Raw genomic sequence first — 13,891 nt, 5'->3', positions numbered from 1 at the left:
AAATAAATAAGCACAAGTAACACAAATTTTAAAAGCTTTATACTTTTTTTAGCCAGGCTCTGTAGGCAGAACTAGAACAAGGCAGACCATAATCTCTAAAACTGTCAAGCGGACTTTTGGTGGGAGTGGCACAACTTTATAAAAAATAATAATAATAATAATAATTACAGCACCCGATCTCCTCTGTGGCTTTGTTGTAGCATTTGATCTTAAATTCATCTCAACAAAAGTACACAATCATGGGACAAGTCACTTTTGACACAAGCATCTGCTAAACAATAGTTATATGATGCAACAAATCGGAAATCACATTTTTTTCAGCTGTAATGATTACAACACCCCTCATGATCACAACGGGTAGCAGGTCCATCCAGATCCACTCAGACGTTTTTGACAGTTACCTGTGTGTATTCGAACACAGAAAAGACACACACACAGACCAGACACTTATTGCATCATATGTGTTTTCACAATGATCGCTTGTATTGCACCATAAAAAATAATAGTGAATAAAAATTAAAAAAGACAATGACACATGGACCTGAGGCTGGCCACAAGACTGACTAAAGCTAGGACCCAGTCGGACTCAGATCCTAATGCAGGAGGATTAGGGCCACATGTGGAAGCATGTATTTGAGCTCTGACTTTGACGTTGGAATTCTGAATTTAAACTGAAATACTGGACATGTTTTACACGCGGCCCTAATCCTCTTCCGTAGATCCTGGGTCTGGGTTACGGAAACTGCTACAAGTTTATTGAAGGATAGCCACCTTAAGATCTTGTTTTCAAGGGGGTCCCACTAGGAACCAAGTAGACTCATGAAAACCTCAAATGCATTCTTCTGTCTTATTTTTAAAAAACTCCACTGATTTGAGAGAGGATAGCCATCATCATGCTTCATATTAGATGATTTAAAACAACACACTAATGGGACAAATGGTGGCCTGTTAGTGTCTTGCAGGTGGGGGAAATATCTGTAACTACCTCAACACTGGCTGAGTTGTGTTGAAACCTGGAACGGTGATATATCTTGTTACTTATTTGTCCCAAAGGGGTCCTGCATTATTCATGAACCATGTTTTGTTGTTTTACTTAAGGTTGCACTAAGCCGGAGGTATGCATATCAAAGTAGGCTACGGTGTGTAACTCACTGCAAGCGACTCGTAGACAGTGATTATGTTAATCACTCTGCACGGTTATTTTTAAACGACGTGTGTGCAAACATGCCATTTTGGTTCTTTTTCCTCTGTTCCCAGAGTCCACAGTGCAGACTACTACATGCAGGAGGCCAAGAGACTGAAGCACAAGGCTGACGCTTTGGTAAGATTTCCACAACTCTTTCTGCAAGACACAGGTTACACACAAACACACACACACACACACAGACAGACACACTAGGGTTGGGTATCATTAGAAAAAATGTCACACTAGTTCCTGAGCAATACTTCTTTAAAAAAATCCATTTTGACAAAAAGAAATTACAACAATGCACCTTACCGAGCAAATATTTTTCTTTCTATTCTTTCTCCAGTTTCTTACAAACGTATGTGTAAAGGAGGTGGCTCAGGTTGTAGAGGGGTCTACCAATCAGAGGGTTGGTGGTTTGATCCTTGGCCCAGTCCAATGTCAAAGTGTCCGTGGGCAAGACACTGCACCCCCGAAGTGCTCCTGATGCTGTGCCATTGCTGTGTGAATGTTGATCTGATTAGTGTATTGCACCCTCTGCCACAGTGTGTGAATCGTGAACGGTTGCTGTACCATGTGAAAGCTCTTTGAGTAGTCTTTACAGTGCCTGTATTAACCCTCAAGTTATCCTTGGGTCAAATTTAACCAGTTTTCAGTAAAAAAAAAAAAAGCACAAAAAATGGGCCGTCGTAATAAGAGCTGAAAATGTCAACAATAAAAAAGTCAAAAAAACGTTCAAAAACTTCAACAAAAAGTGACAAAAGCGTTGGAATAAGCAAATCTTTTTTTCATGGTTGACTGGAAGACAACACAAGGGTAAAAACTGTCCATTTACTTATGTGACACACAGTGTAGTCCAGCGTCTCAAATGCATGTGATTGGTTAAAAGACATGCCAATAAACACAAGCATGTTTTTCTCCCATCCTGGATTGCTGTGTGGACTAGCCAGACCCTCCTCCGCAGCGCTGTGGATGAAGGTCTAGCATTGCGAGACTAAATGCTTATTTGGCTCATTGACGCTGACTTGGCTTAACTAGAACTAAAAAGTGAAGTTGTCCAATCAGATGCTTCCCGATGATCCCAGACCTAGGTTAACAAAATAAAGGTGGCCGAGCCTTTTCAGTGGCTGCTCCAAACCTCTGGAATAGTTTCCCTATTTAAAGCTACTTCTTCTTCGTTGGCTTTAAATCCGAGTTGAGTTTTGACATCTTCTCTACTGTTGTTTATTTTGAATTTTTTTTTTGCACGTTTTATTTATTTAATTTTTTTTGGCTTGTTGAATTTGTGTCAAAATAACCATAGTATTAAAATTAAACTAGAAAAAATTGAACTTGATGAGAATTACGTATTGGACTTTGGTGTTGAATGACATGGGCAATTTGGTCTGTGCCTAAAAGTATCGAATTTCGGTACCCATCCCTATGACACACACACACTCTCTCTCACACACACACACACACACACACACAGACACACCTAGCCTGTAGATTGTATTGTGGGGTTTCAAATATTTACTTTCTTGCTGTCTGTGCGTCTGTCTTCTATGTGTGTGTGTGGGTGTGTGTGTGTGTGTGTGTGTGTGTGTGTGTGGGTGTCATTGCTCATGTGTACGCACAGCGATTCTCCAAAGAATGAAAATCTATTTCATACAAAGCACTGTACTGTATAATTTTTATTATTTATTGCACCATTTGTCTCCAAGGGAACATCGCATTCAAGGACTGATGATGTCTGCAAGATTATACAATATCAAAAGAATTATCTGATCCCCTCCCGAGCAATGAAATGAGATTTATTTAACTTGTTATTTATCTTGTGTTGCTGCATTTTTTCTTCCTCACATTGATCTGGGGATTTGCATCTAAGCGGGAGATTATTCAAGGAGACGAGCGCGAGTCTGCCACAATGCTGTTAAGACATTGCTTCTTCTGTCTCTGTCTCATTCGTGTCTCCTTTCTCTCTCTCTTTCTCTCTCTCTCAATTTTTCAAAATTCTTTCAATTTCATTTTTCTTTATTGGCATGACAAAAAAGACATCTGTGTTGCCAAAGCATAAGAGCAACCATACACATACACAACAACAATGTGTAAATACATCTGAAATAATAATATAAGTAAACAGGATACTCATGATATAAATGTAGATACTAAACAAATTATGTGCATGTCCCTCAAAGGGTACTTTGGAAACTTTGGTTTCATTTTTCTCATTGTCACATTTTGGCTGTTTCTGCGTCACTTATGGGTCTTACTTTCTGTTTGCGTTCCTCCTCTCTTTGTGCAGATGGACAAATTTGGTAAAGCGGTGAACTACGCAGACGGCGCCCTCTCCTTCATAGAGTGCGGAAATGCAATGGAGCGAGATCCGCTGGAGGCCAAATCCCCGTACACCATGTACTCTGAGACTGTGGAGCTAATCAGGTACTGGATGGATGGATGGATGGATGGATGGATGGAGGGGACGCTCTGTAGGAGCGCTTGTCTCTTTAATCCCTCCTTGCTTCTTGGCCATGTTCCACTAGTAGGGAGCTACTGCAAGGGAGTACACGGCAGGACTTTGTTCCATGAAAAATCACCAAAAAAGGGCTCTAAAAAAATACTACATAACAAATAGTAAAATTATTAGTAAAATAATTTGGACATGTCCCAGCAGTAAAGTGACCAGAATTGAGGGAAAAATCAGCAGCATTGCCCAAGATTACAGCTACGTCACGTTAGCATGTAGCGGCTTAATTTTTTAGCAGTAGGCTAACATTAGATTGTAGTGGAACGCAGATATAGGCTTCTGAAACAACACTTCCCAATCGGACATGTTTCAGCACTAATGCGACCCTGAACTGGGGAGAATTTTACAACATTGGCAGCCCAGATGACAGTGTTGACGGCCATTAGCCATGTCACTACTATAGTTAGCTGTGGACACTGAATAGAATATAGCAACTTTTAGTAAATGATGTACTATTTATTAACAAAATAATAAGAAAAAAAGTTTAATAATTTAATAATAATAATTTATAAAATAGTTTTTTCACAGTGTGTTCTTGGGACAGGCAGCTAGCAGATATTGAGAAGATGTTTTTTTACAGTGTTTTCAGGGGACAGGCAGCTAGCAGACAGTGAGGAGATGTTTTTACAGTGTGTTCAGGGGACAGGCAGCTAGCAGATATTGAGAAGATGTTTTTACAGTGTGTTCAGAGGACAGGCAGCTAGCAGATAGTGAGGAGATGTTTTTTTACAGTGTGTTTTTGGGACAGGCAGCTAGCAAATAGTGAGAAGATGTTTTTTTACAGTGTGTTTTTGGGACAGGCAGCTAGCAGATAGTGAGAAGATGTTTTTTTACAGTGTTTTCAGGGGACAGGCAGCTAGCAGACAGTGAGGAGATGTTTTTACAGTGTTTTCAGGGGACAGGCAGCTAGCAGATAGTGAGGAGATGTTTTTTTACAGTGTGTTTTTGGGACAGGCAGCTAGCAGATAGTGAGAAGATGTTTTTTACAGGTGTTCAGGGGACAGGCAGCTATACATATTTCAAAAAATGCAAGTAAAAACGGTCTATGAGTCAAAAACTGGCAACAATCTGACATTTTCCTCCCTTTTTCAGACTTTCTTTTTTAAGTTTTCACTAACTCAAGCTTACGATCTCTAGTTTTACACTACTTTTTATAATTCATGGTCAACAACCCTCCTTTATATAGAATTATACCTAATATTTGAGTTAAAAAAGCAGAAATGATGAACTATTTTGACTAATAGTTAAGATCAGAAGAATGAAAGTGATCAACTGTACTTGCAAAGAGCGATATTTGGAATACAATCCATTTTTTGTGGTAATTTGGTTAAAACGAGTTTCACATTCCAGATGTAGACATTTTTAAAGGGGTGAAATTTGATCTGAAGAAAACTTACCGCTCTGTGCTAATACAACTTAACATGTTTAAGTTTAACCTTGTGTAAAAACGTAAAGGGTTTAAAGCAACTGGTTTCCACGCAAATTGCTAGTAAAGTCATTTCATTCCATGCTTTGTCCGTCTGTCTATAAAGCTGTAATGTACAGGCCGAGATTAACTTCAACGACAGTAAAGAAGGTAAATGAATATCTAAGGTAGCTAAGTTATTCTGTCATTTTTACAGTCATAAATATTTTAGCAGTTATTTTGGGGAAAGTCGTCTGGAAATCAAGAACTGTGACTCTCTACCCAGATATGAAGCTATTATATTATGCCCTGATTCTCTCCAAAAAAACAAATAAATGAGTGGGTACTTACTGTGTGCACTGTCTCGGCACATTTCCCTATAATTGCTTCAGAATCATATTGATTCATTTGTGGAAAATTACACCTCTCTTATCAACCTTACCCTACTGACCTGTGGTAGATTTCGACTATTAGCCCTAATAATATTCTGCGGTTGCATATGTTCACCTCTCTGCCCACAGAAAATTACTAATACAAACTTTAAAAACTAAACCCTAATTAGCACAATGCTCTGGACTCTCATACATAGTACTATTATTATTATTTTTATCTATGTTGTCTGAAGCACCACAGACCTGCGGGGCTGCTAATGAGCGGGATTTAACGAGCGTTGCGTTCCAGGATCTCTGCTATTCTCCAGCCTTTCTAGAACTGCCAGTGTGTGGAGTCACTAAGGGCGACTTTAAAGAGAGCAACGTGAGAATAACAAATGACTGCATCCTTTGAAAGCAGGCAGATTGAGAGCAGGGTGCTGTTAGTGGGAGAGGATCCTTTAACTGAAGGACTCAGGTTTAAGCCCTGCTTGTCCGCACTCATCCATCCTGCTGAAGTGTCCTAGAGCAAGACGCTGAATGGTCCCCGAGCTGCAGGGCTGCGGATCTGCCACTCCGGCCTTCCACCTCCCTGAGGAGGGAGCAGAAGAGAGGACAAGACTTTTCACCAACAGAGATCAATGAAGTATAGAGGTGTTACTACTCTCCCTTGATTTACCTGTCACTGCTGAATCTCATGTTGACTGATGAAGCACCTCGCTCGTCTCCACAACGCCGCAAAGGAGTGTCTGGCAACAGGAGCGTACACTCCTGGATAGGAGGGGAAAAAAACGCTCTGGGTTGCTGTCATTTCTTCAAAACAATCACGTGACGAAAATGGCTCTGCGAAATAGTCTCTGGATGGAACTTGTTTTGGTGGAACATTTGCAGTCCGCAACAGAAAACACCACAAACAATATTAATCTTTGTGTTGTCCTCCCGGGTCAAAATACTGACAAAAATTTGACATTTTTGTCCCTTTTTCATTAACACCACTAACTCCTTGCCTCTGTTGCCTAGTGCTTGCTCTTGGTGGGAATTGTTGGGTTTCATCAATAACATCAGTACGGACTAATCTTGCTCTTTTATGAAAAGCACAATGAGATAACTGTTGTTGTGATTTGGCGCTACATGAATAAAATTGAACTGAATTGAACCACCTTACTACCACTAGTTTTACCCTACTTTTTGGAATTCATGGTCAATAACCCTCATTTATTTAGAATTTTACCTACTATTTGAGTTAAAAAAGCAGAAATTATGAATTATTTTGACTAATAGTTAGGATCAGAGGAACTTACAGATGAGTTTCGTCAGGACAAAAGTGATCATTTGTATTTGCAAACAGCGTTTTATGGAATTCAATCCATTTTTTGGTAATTTGGTTAAAAAGAAACCAATTTTTCAGATATTTTTTAAAGGGGTCAAATTTGACCCGAAGACAACAGGAGGGTTAAATGAAGTTAACAATTCACACAATACAGTAATGTGAGCTTTTTAAATTTGCTGGCTTCACGGTTAAACGTAATTTGCTCTCACCAGTGGATTTAGCCGTGTGTATTTTGTCCATAGCCAATCCCCTCCAATCGGTTCCAAAAAGTCCCACTTAGAGAGGAAATGCAGTAAAAATATTCTCTTTAGTCATTCCCTGAACAAACCAAGCAGGCCGGCCTGGTGTCTGATATCTGAGTGATATCTGGGAATCATGACCAGAAATGATGGAGGAGACCGCACACATGACAAGTCCAATCAAATTAAATTAAATGGAGCTTCATTCAATTATTGAACAAGGAAGATAACCAAGGGTACACACACACACTCACACACACACACAACACATACCCGCACAAGTGTGTGCCCATAGCGTGTCTCTGAACATCAGACTAGGTGTTTCTTATAGTCTTCTTGTCCTGCAGTGGTCAGTTGATCTATTTCTGTGGTTACCTTGGAAACAACTCCTTATTTGTAAGACACTTCTACTAGTTTTACACATACCGATCTATTCTCAGCTGTGGGGTCGTGTTACCTCAAACTAAATCTTCTGTGGATGATCCTTAGAATAGATGAAATACAGTTGAAAACCTCCATGCTTAAATATTCCATCAGTGTCACGATCCAAATTGTCACTAAAACCGTTTTATTTGTGTGTAACGCTGCTCAGAGGTTTGTTTTCCTATATCAGTGTATTGATATTGATATATCTCTATACAAACTTTTTTTACTACCCAATTGTAATTACCCAAAATAACATGTTTGATTCCACACAACGCTCTTTGGGGTGAATTTTGATGGGTCATTTTGGTGTCTTATTCAGTTTGATAGCATTTGAAAAAAAACGTTGAAGCGGTTTTGTAATGGTATTGAGTAAAAGTTGACATTTAGTCTAAATAATTCCTAATTTCTGCTTTTTTAATGGAAACATTAGGTCTAATTTCTTATAAATTAGGTATATTGCCCATAAAAATAACTGTAAAAATAAAGTTAATAAGTCTTGAAAACGCCCAAAAAAGTGACAAACGTGGGGGGGGGGGGGGGGAAGCATCAAAATGTTTGAAAAAAAGGACAAAAATGGAAAAAAAAAGGAAAATCTTTGTGGCACTTAAAAAGGATGACACAGCATAAAACATTTTAAGATAAGGCTGGGCTGTATATTGATATTAGGGGCGGCTGTGGTTCAGTGGGAGAGCGGTTGCCTGCCAATTGGAAGGTTGGTGGTTCAATCCCTGGCCCTGCAGTCCCATGTTGAGGTGTCCTTGGGCAAGACACTGAACCCGGAGATGCCCCCGATGCTGCGCCATCGGAGTGTTAATGTGTGTGAGGGTTTATCTGTTGAGCAGGTGGCAACTTGTACGACAACCTCGATCACAGTGTATGAACAGCGGCGGTGCTAGAGTGAGGGGCACCTGGGGCCTGTTGCACGAAACCAGGATAAGGGATTAAACCCGGATATTCAAGTTATCCTGGATGAATTTAGCTTTGACTCGGTTGCACGAAACCAGACTGAATTAAGCCCAGGCAAGTAACCATGGAGATTTATTCCTTGCGGCTAGCCTGGTCCAGACCAGGCTAACAGCCAGGCTAAGATTAATCCTGAAGTCTCATGTGTCAAATCAGCTGCCATCTGATCCGAAATAAATGTGTTTAACAGTTATATTAATTAATATTATTAGATCTTGTCCCTTTTTGATTGTTCTGTATGAACATTAATTGCACAAAGAATAAGATATAGCCTATAGAGATTTGTGCATATGGTTGTAAAACACATCTCGCGTTGTGAATAAGGGTTTGAAATTAGTCATTAGGGTCCATTTCCCGAGGAACATAAATTCCCTCTGCTCACTTTTAAGGCAAAGGCTGAATAACAATACATTTTATTTATATAGTGCTTTACATAATAGGCTACTCAAAGACAATTTACAGTAAAACCAGCACATTTATCACATAAAAACAGAATAATGGAACTAGCATACTTAAAGCAATTAAAACACAGTGTTGCCTACAACTTTGGAAAAATGTGGAGTGACTATAGGCTAAGTAGATATTTTTACACCCTCACACATTCAGTCGGGTCTGCTTTGTTGGGCTTTTTCTCTCCGTTTGACAACAGCCGTATTTCCCTTTCTGCATATTACATTCTTCCCTCCTCGTGACTTTCCATTAGAAGCTGCTGCTCATGGGTGAAACATATGGCGCATGCGTCTTCTCCATCTCTGCATCAGTAAATCTGCGATCGATACCGTGGTCTATGTGAGAAAGCCGTGAACGTCCACTTATCCCGGCTATCTACATCTGGCCTGACATAGCTCCACCTGTTCATCCCGGCTCGGCAAACGTGCAACCGATTAAGCCGCGATGAGCGGATCCCACTAAGTCAAGTTGCGCTTTTTCACTTATCCTGGATATCAGTATTCTACTTTCATGCGACAGGCCCCTGGAGGCACGAATCGTCAATATAGTTTAGTCACTACGGGGCAGAAGGAAATTTCTGCCTTCTATGTTGTTGTTACCTCATCAGTAACCAAAGGACGCAGATTCCGATAAGTTGACCTGTAGCTTGTCTTGCCTGAGGGCACTTCAGCAGGGTGGATGCTGTCTGTCAGCGGAAGTCAATCCCTAACTGCCGTAACCGTCAATGTTTTACATTCTGTTCAGACAGAGCAGCTCCTTGAAAGTTTTTAACCTTGATTTTGTAATCCAAATGAAGCCTTGAGTGTCCATGCCTTGACTATAATGAGAGAAATGAAGTGTGTTTACATTTCTCAGGCATAAATCTGGTAAAAAATGTCAGCACATGAGTAATGAGCGTTTCTCCTCTGCAGGTATGCCATGAGGTTGAAGAACTTCACCAGCCATTCAGCCTCCGTCGCTGAGAAGAAGCTAGCAGTGTTGTGGTACGGTTCTCCTTTTCCTGTGTGTGTGTGTGTGTGTGTGTTGGTGTGTGTGTGCTTGCGTGTGACCAAGATTTTAGAAACACTGTAGTCATGAGACTCCTGTTTTGACCATGTCTCCAAAATATGTCTTACTTTTTAACTCTTGTGTTGTCTTCCCGTCAACCATGAAACATTATTAGCGCTTTTATCTGAGATTTTTGTCACTTTTTCAATGTTGTGGGTGCTTTTTGGGGGATGTTTTTTCCAAAGTTATTTGATATTTCTAGTGTTGATATTCTCAACGCTTATTTCAATGGCCCATTTTTTTGTGATAAAAAAACTGAAAATGGGTCAAATTTTACCCAAGGACACCATGAGGGTTAATTTTCTTTATATTTAACTATTCAGTTAACTGTGAAAAAATATTTTTTGGTGGATTGTCCTGACGGGCCTGCGGGTTTAGGATATTGGCCAAGTGGTTCGACTGTCCCTCAGTGCTTGGGACTGTTGCATGTCCCCCCCCCCCCTCCCTTGTCTGTAAACTGCCTTTTATACTTTCCCATCCAAATTCTGAGGGGAAAACACCGAAACCTTTATTTAGTCTTGGCCTAGAAATATGCAAATTTAAAGTTGGATTCAGAAAATCCTTCTAAGTGCACAAACCTAATCATAAATAGCCTGCTTCAACCTTCTGAATTCCCCCATGTTGCATGTTATCATTAGTATAATGGACTTGGCTTCAATTCCTGCTGTCTGAAATTAGTAGTAGAGTTAGCTAGTAGTTGCACTGTTACAAAAGATGAAATGTTGTGAAGTTGGACACTAAAAATTCCGGACTTAGATGGCAGGCCAAGATCTGATAGTCACAGAGATGGAAAAGAGAATATTATAGACTTAGTGTAGTTTATTGTTGGGCACTGTCGGGTGCAACGTCAATGACAGAGACCAACATAAATCATCAGTGACAGTGACCTACATAAATTAATCATATTCACACATGAAGCAGCTGTTGCAGAGAGAAACTCAAAATTAGTTTGGATAAAGGCACTATAATTATTATTGTAAAGTCAAACCCAAGTGGAGACAATCTGTACGTTAGTCGTACGACAGTCCTGCAACACCGACGTAGAGAAGTTCCCGGTAACCCTTTCTATGTAGCACGTTTCTGTAATTCATTAGAAACGCGTTGTTTAAATAGCAAATGCACCTGTGCCCATCTTTGGGCTCACGGGTGTGTTGGTCTTACAGAGAGATGTGTTCAGGTGCATTCTGGGCGTATTGTTATCTAGAGACGAGAGCGGGAAGAGATCGCGCCATTGACCAACAAAAACCTCTAAAGTCAATAACACAGCATTTCATTGTTGTTTAAATAGCCAATTAGTCAAATGCGCCCAGGCTAATGCACAGCGCGAGCACATTATGCTTGTTACACACGGCAGCGGCACATGCACATGCAAAAGATTTCAAATAAAAATGTTACGGTGCAAATCCGCCATCCAAATAGCAATGCGCCAAGGTACAAACGCATCTTTTAAAGGGAATGGGATAGGACACTCTGATTGGTCGATTGCATGTTAAGCCCAAAACACACCTAGGAATTAATGAGGACACTAAGTACACTTAGACACTGGCGCACGGACCCTTTTTAATGCCGTCAAACTAGCAAAAGGGAATTTGGAAAGCCCTTAAACGCACCTGCGCCAGGCGCTTCACGCCGTGCGCTTAGATACTTAAAATAGGGCCCTTAGAATGTAAAGTTCCTCTATGACTGCTAAAACCTTTGTCTTTTTTGTCACTCAGTGTGCTCTGCTTGTGAATTTTAAATGGATTAAATCACAAAGATGTGGATTTTTGTATTATCATACATTTTAGATTTCCCGCACACCTTTACTGCACTCAAGTTCTTCCTGATCCATGTGGACTTGTGGGGCGTCTTTGAAGTCCGGGTGCATTTTGTGTGAATGACATGAAAATAATATTAAGGATGGGGCTTTTAAAAGGGAATTTGTACAGCGGATTCATCTACCTTCTAATGGTTTTGTTTCCATAGTAACCGCTGTCTGTCTCTGCTGTATCTGAGGATGTTCCATTTGAAGAAAGACCACGCTGTCAAGTACTCGCGGTCGCTCATGGAGTACTTCAAGGTAACACACATGCAGACTAAACACACATATACACACACACACACACACACACACACACACATTTGAACATGGACTTTATTTCCTCTCTCCCCATTCATTTCCCCACTCTGCGGTTGAAAACACGAAAAGCCAATTACAATCCCTCAAATACATTTCATATTCATTTTCATGGTGCCTGTGCATTAATTTTGCATGACGTTATTAAAATCCATTCTTTCTCTTTGATATTAATGTATTAATTAGCTCCATCAATCATCACAGTGGATTGTTAGGGTTTAATGTGCTTGTTTTGATTAATTATGTTTAGTTTAATTAATTACCGAGGATGCCATTATCACAGTGCCGCATTTGCATTGATGGGATTGGATTCCTGGGAAGCGACTGACTGGGGGTTTTGCTGTGCGTGTGTGTGTGCGTGCATGCGTGTGTGTGTGTGTGTGTGTGCGTGTGCAGGCTGTGTACCCTTGAGTACACGTTGACAGACAACTGAAAGCAGTTGGAGCAGTTAGTTTTACAGTAAAAGAGAAACAGCACAAATATGCTGTAATATTTGTATCCACATAACACATTATTGTGGATTTTAAGTGTTTGTCACTGGCATTACATCCAATTTAATGTTCAGAAATTACTCATACTATATGGGCAAGTATATGGGTGTCTCAATGAGGATTAGCTCATGTTATATTACCATTAATATTCTAGCCATTTAGCTAAAGCTCTCATCTACAATGTTTTTTTTTTACATAACTCATTAAATGAATGGTTTCAAATGGTCTCATGTCTCCAAAAGTCTAACATCTCTAACATCCCATTTTCTGCTTTACACACAATTTTCTATATTTATTGCATTTTAAAATGGTACATTTTAAATGCACTGAACAGGGTTCTCTGCATAACACACAACAATCTGACATAAAGTCCGATGTTTGCCATTTCAAAACACTGTCATTCAAAATGAAACTATGAGCTAATTTTCCCAATATACTGAATGTGCCACCCAGCCAAACACCTCAATAGCTTATTCAGGAAGTGAGCACTATGAGCACAGGAAGAAGGAGGGTGAGGATGAGAGGGGGAGGAAGAGTGAGAGGTAGGGGTAAAGCTGGTTGAGGAGTTCATGACCAAAGGAAAAAAACTACTTTTAAATGAAATTAAAGCAACTTTTTGGTTAAACAAAAAGAAAAAAAAGAAATTTCAACAGTATGTGTGTATCAGCAAATGTTTTCTGTGCATGTGAACAATTTCTATGATTTGAACTATTTTAGTTTTATGGCAAAGCATAATAAAGATGCGAGTGTTTTTTATTGTGGCCAACAGTGTGTAGTTGGTTAGACAAACATCTGGTGATATGAATATGAAAAAAGTGTGTGCCGTTTGGTGCAAAAGTTTGATTTTGATAATGCTATATGTAGTTTTGCCGCTTCATTCATTTTGAGTTATTTTGCATTTTGGGTGTAGGGTTTGATAAAACCAGCCTAGTTTGCAATATTTAGTTAAGCAATTGGAAAAAAACTTGAATGCCTTGTTTTATCACTCTAAGAGATGTTGGGTGAGGTTACTTGTTGTCCCCTCCCCCTCCCTTCTGTGCTTCCGCGCACTAACCCCCCACCCCCACTCCCAAATCCTTCTTGTCAGTTATGGGCCTGAACACCTTGTGTGTATGCTTTGTGGTGCAGATGGGCCCAGTTTGTGTTTGTTGCTGTTTTTAGACCCTGGCTTGTCTACAGAGACCGCATTTTTTACAGAGTGATCACTTGACAGACAGCTAGTAGATAGTGAGGAGGTGTTTTTTACAGTGTGTTCTGGGGACAGGCAGATAGTGAGGAGATGTTTTGTACAGTGTGTTCAGGGGACAGGCCGCTAGCAGATAGTGAGGAGATATTTTTTACAGTGTGTTCAGGGGACAGGC

At 40.0% G+C, this 13,891-nt stretch overlaps 1 protein-coding gene across 2 annotated transcripts in view; it reads left to right on the top strand.

Moving 5' to 3' along the window:
* The window catches only part of aff2 (AF4/FMR2 family, member 2), a 210,102-nt gene that overhangs the window by 191,414 nt on the left and 4,797 nt on the right, over nucleotides 1-13,891 (top strand). For both annotated transcript variants that reach the window (XM_034883341.1, XM_034883340.1), the window contains exons 20-23: nucleotides 1,258-1,321; nucleotides 3,471-3,607; nucleotides 9,788-9,859; nucleotides 11,889-11,982. In XM_034883341.1, coding sequence (XP_034739232.1) covers nucleotides 1,258-1,321; nucleotides 3,471-3,607; nucleotides 9,788-9,859; nucleotides 11,889-11,982 — 367 coding nt within the window. The remainder of the gene's footprint in view (nucleotides 1-1,257; nucleotides 1,322-3,470; nucleotides 3,608-9,787; nucleotides 9,860-11,888; nucleotides 11,983-13,891) is intronic.

Source organism: Etheostoma cragini, chromosome 10 (genome assembly GCF_013103735.1).
Source record: "Etheostoma cragini isolate CJK2018 chromosome 10, CSU_Ecrag_1.0, whole genome shotgun sequence".
NCBI lineage: Eukaryota > Metazoa > Chordata > Actinopteri > Perciformes > Percidae > Etheostoma > Etheostoma cragini.
Note: the sequence above shows the minus strand (reverse complement) of the source record. Positions and strands in the feature narration are given on the sequence as shown.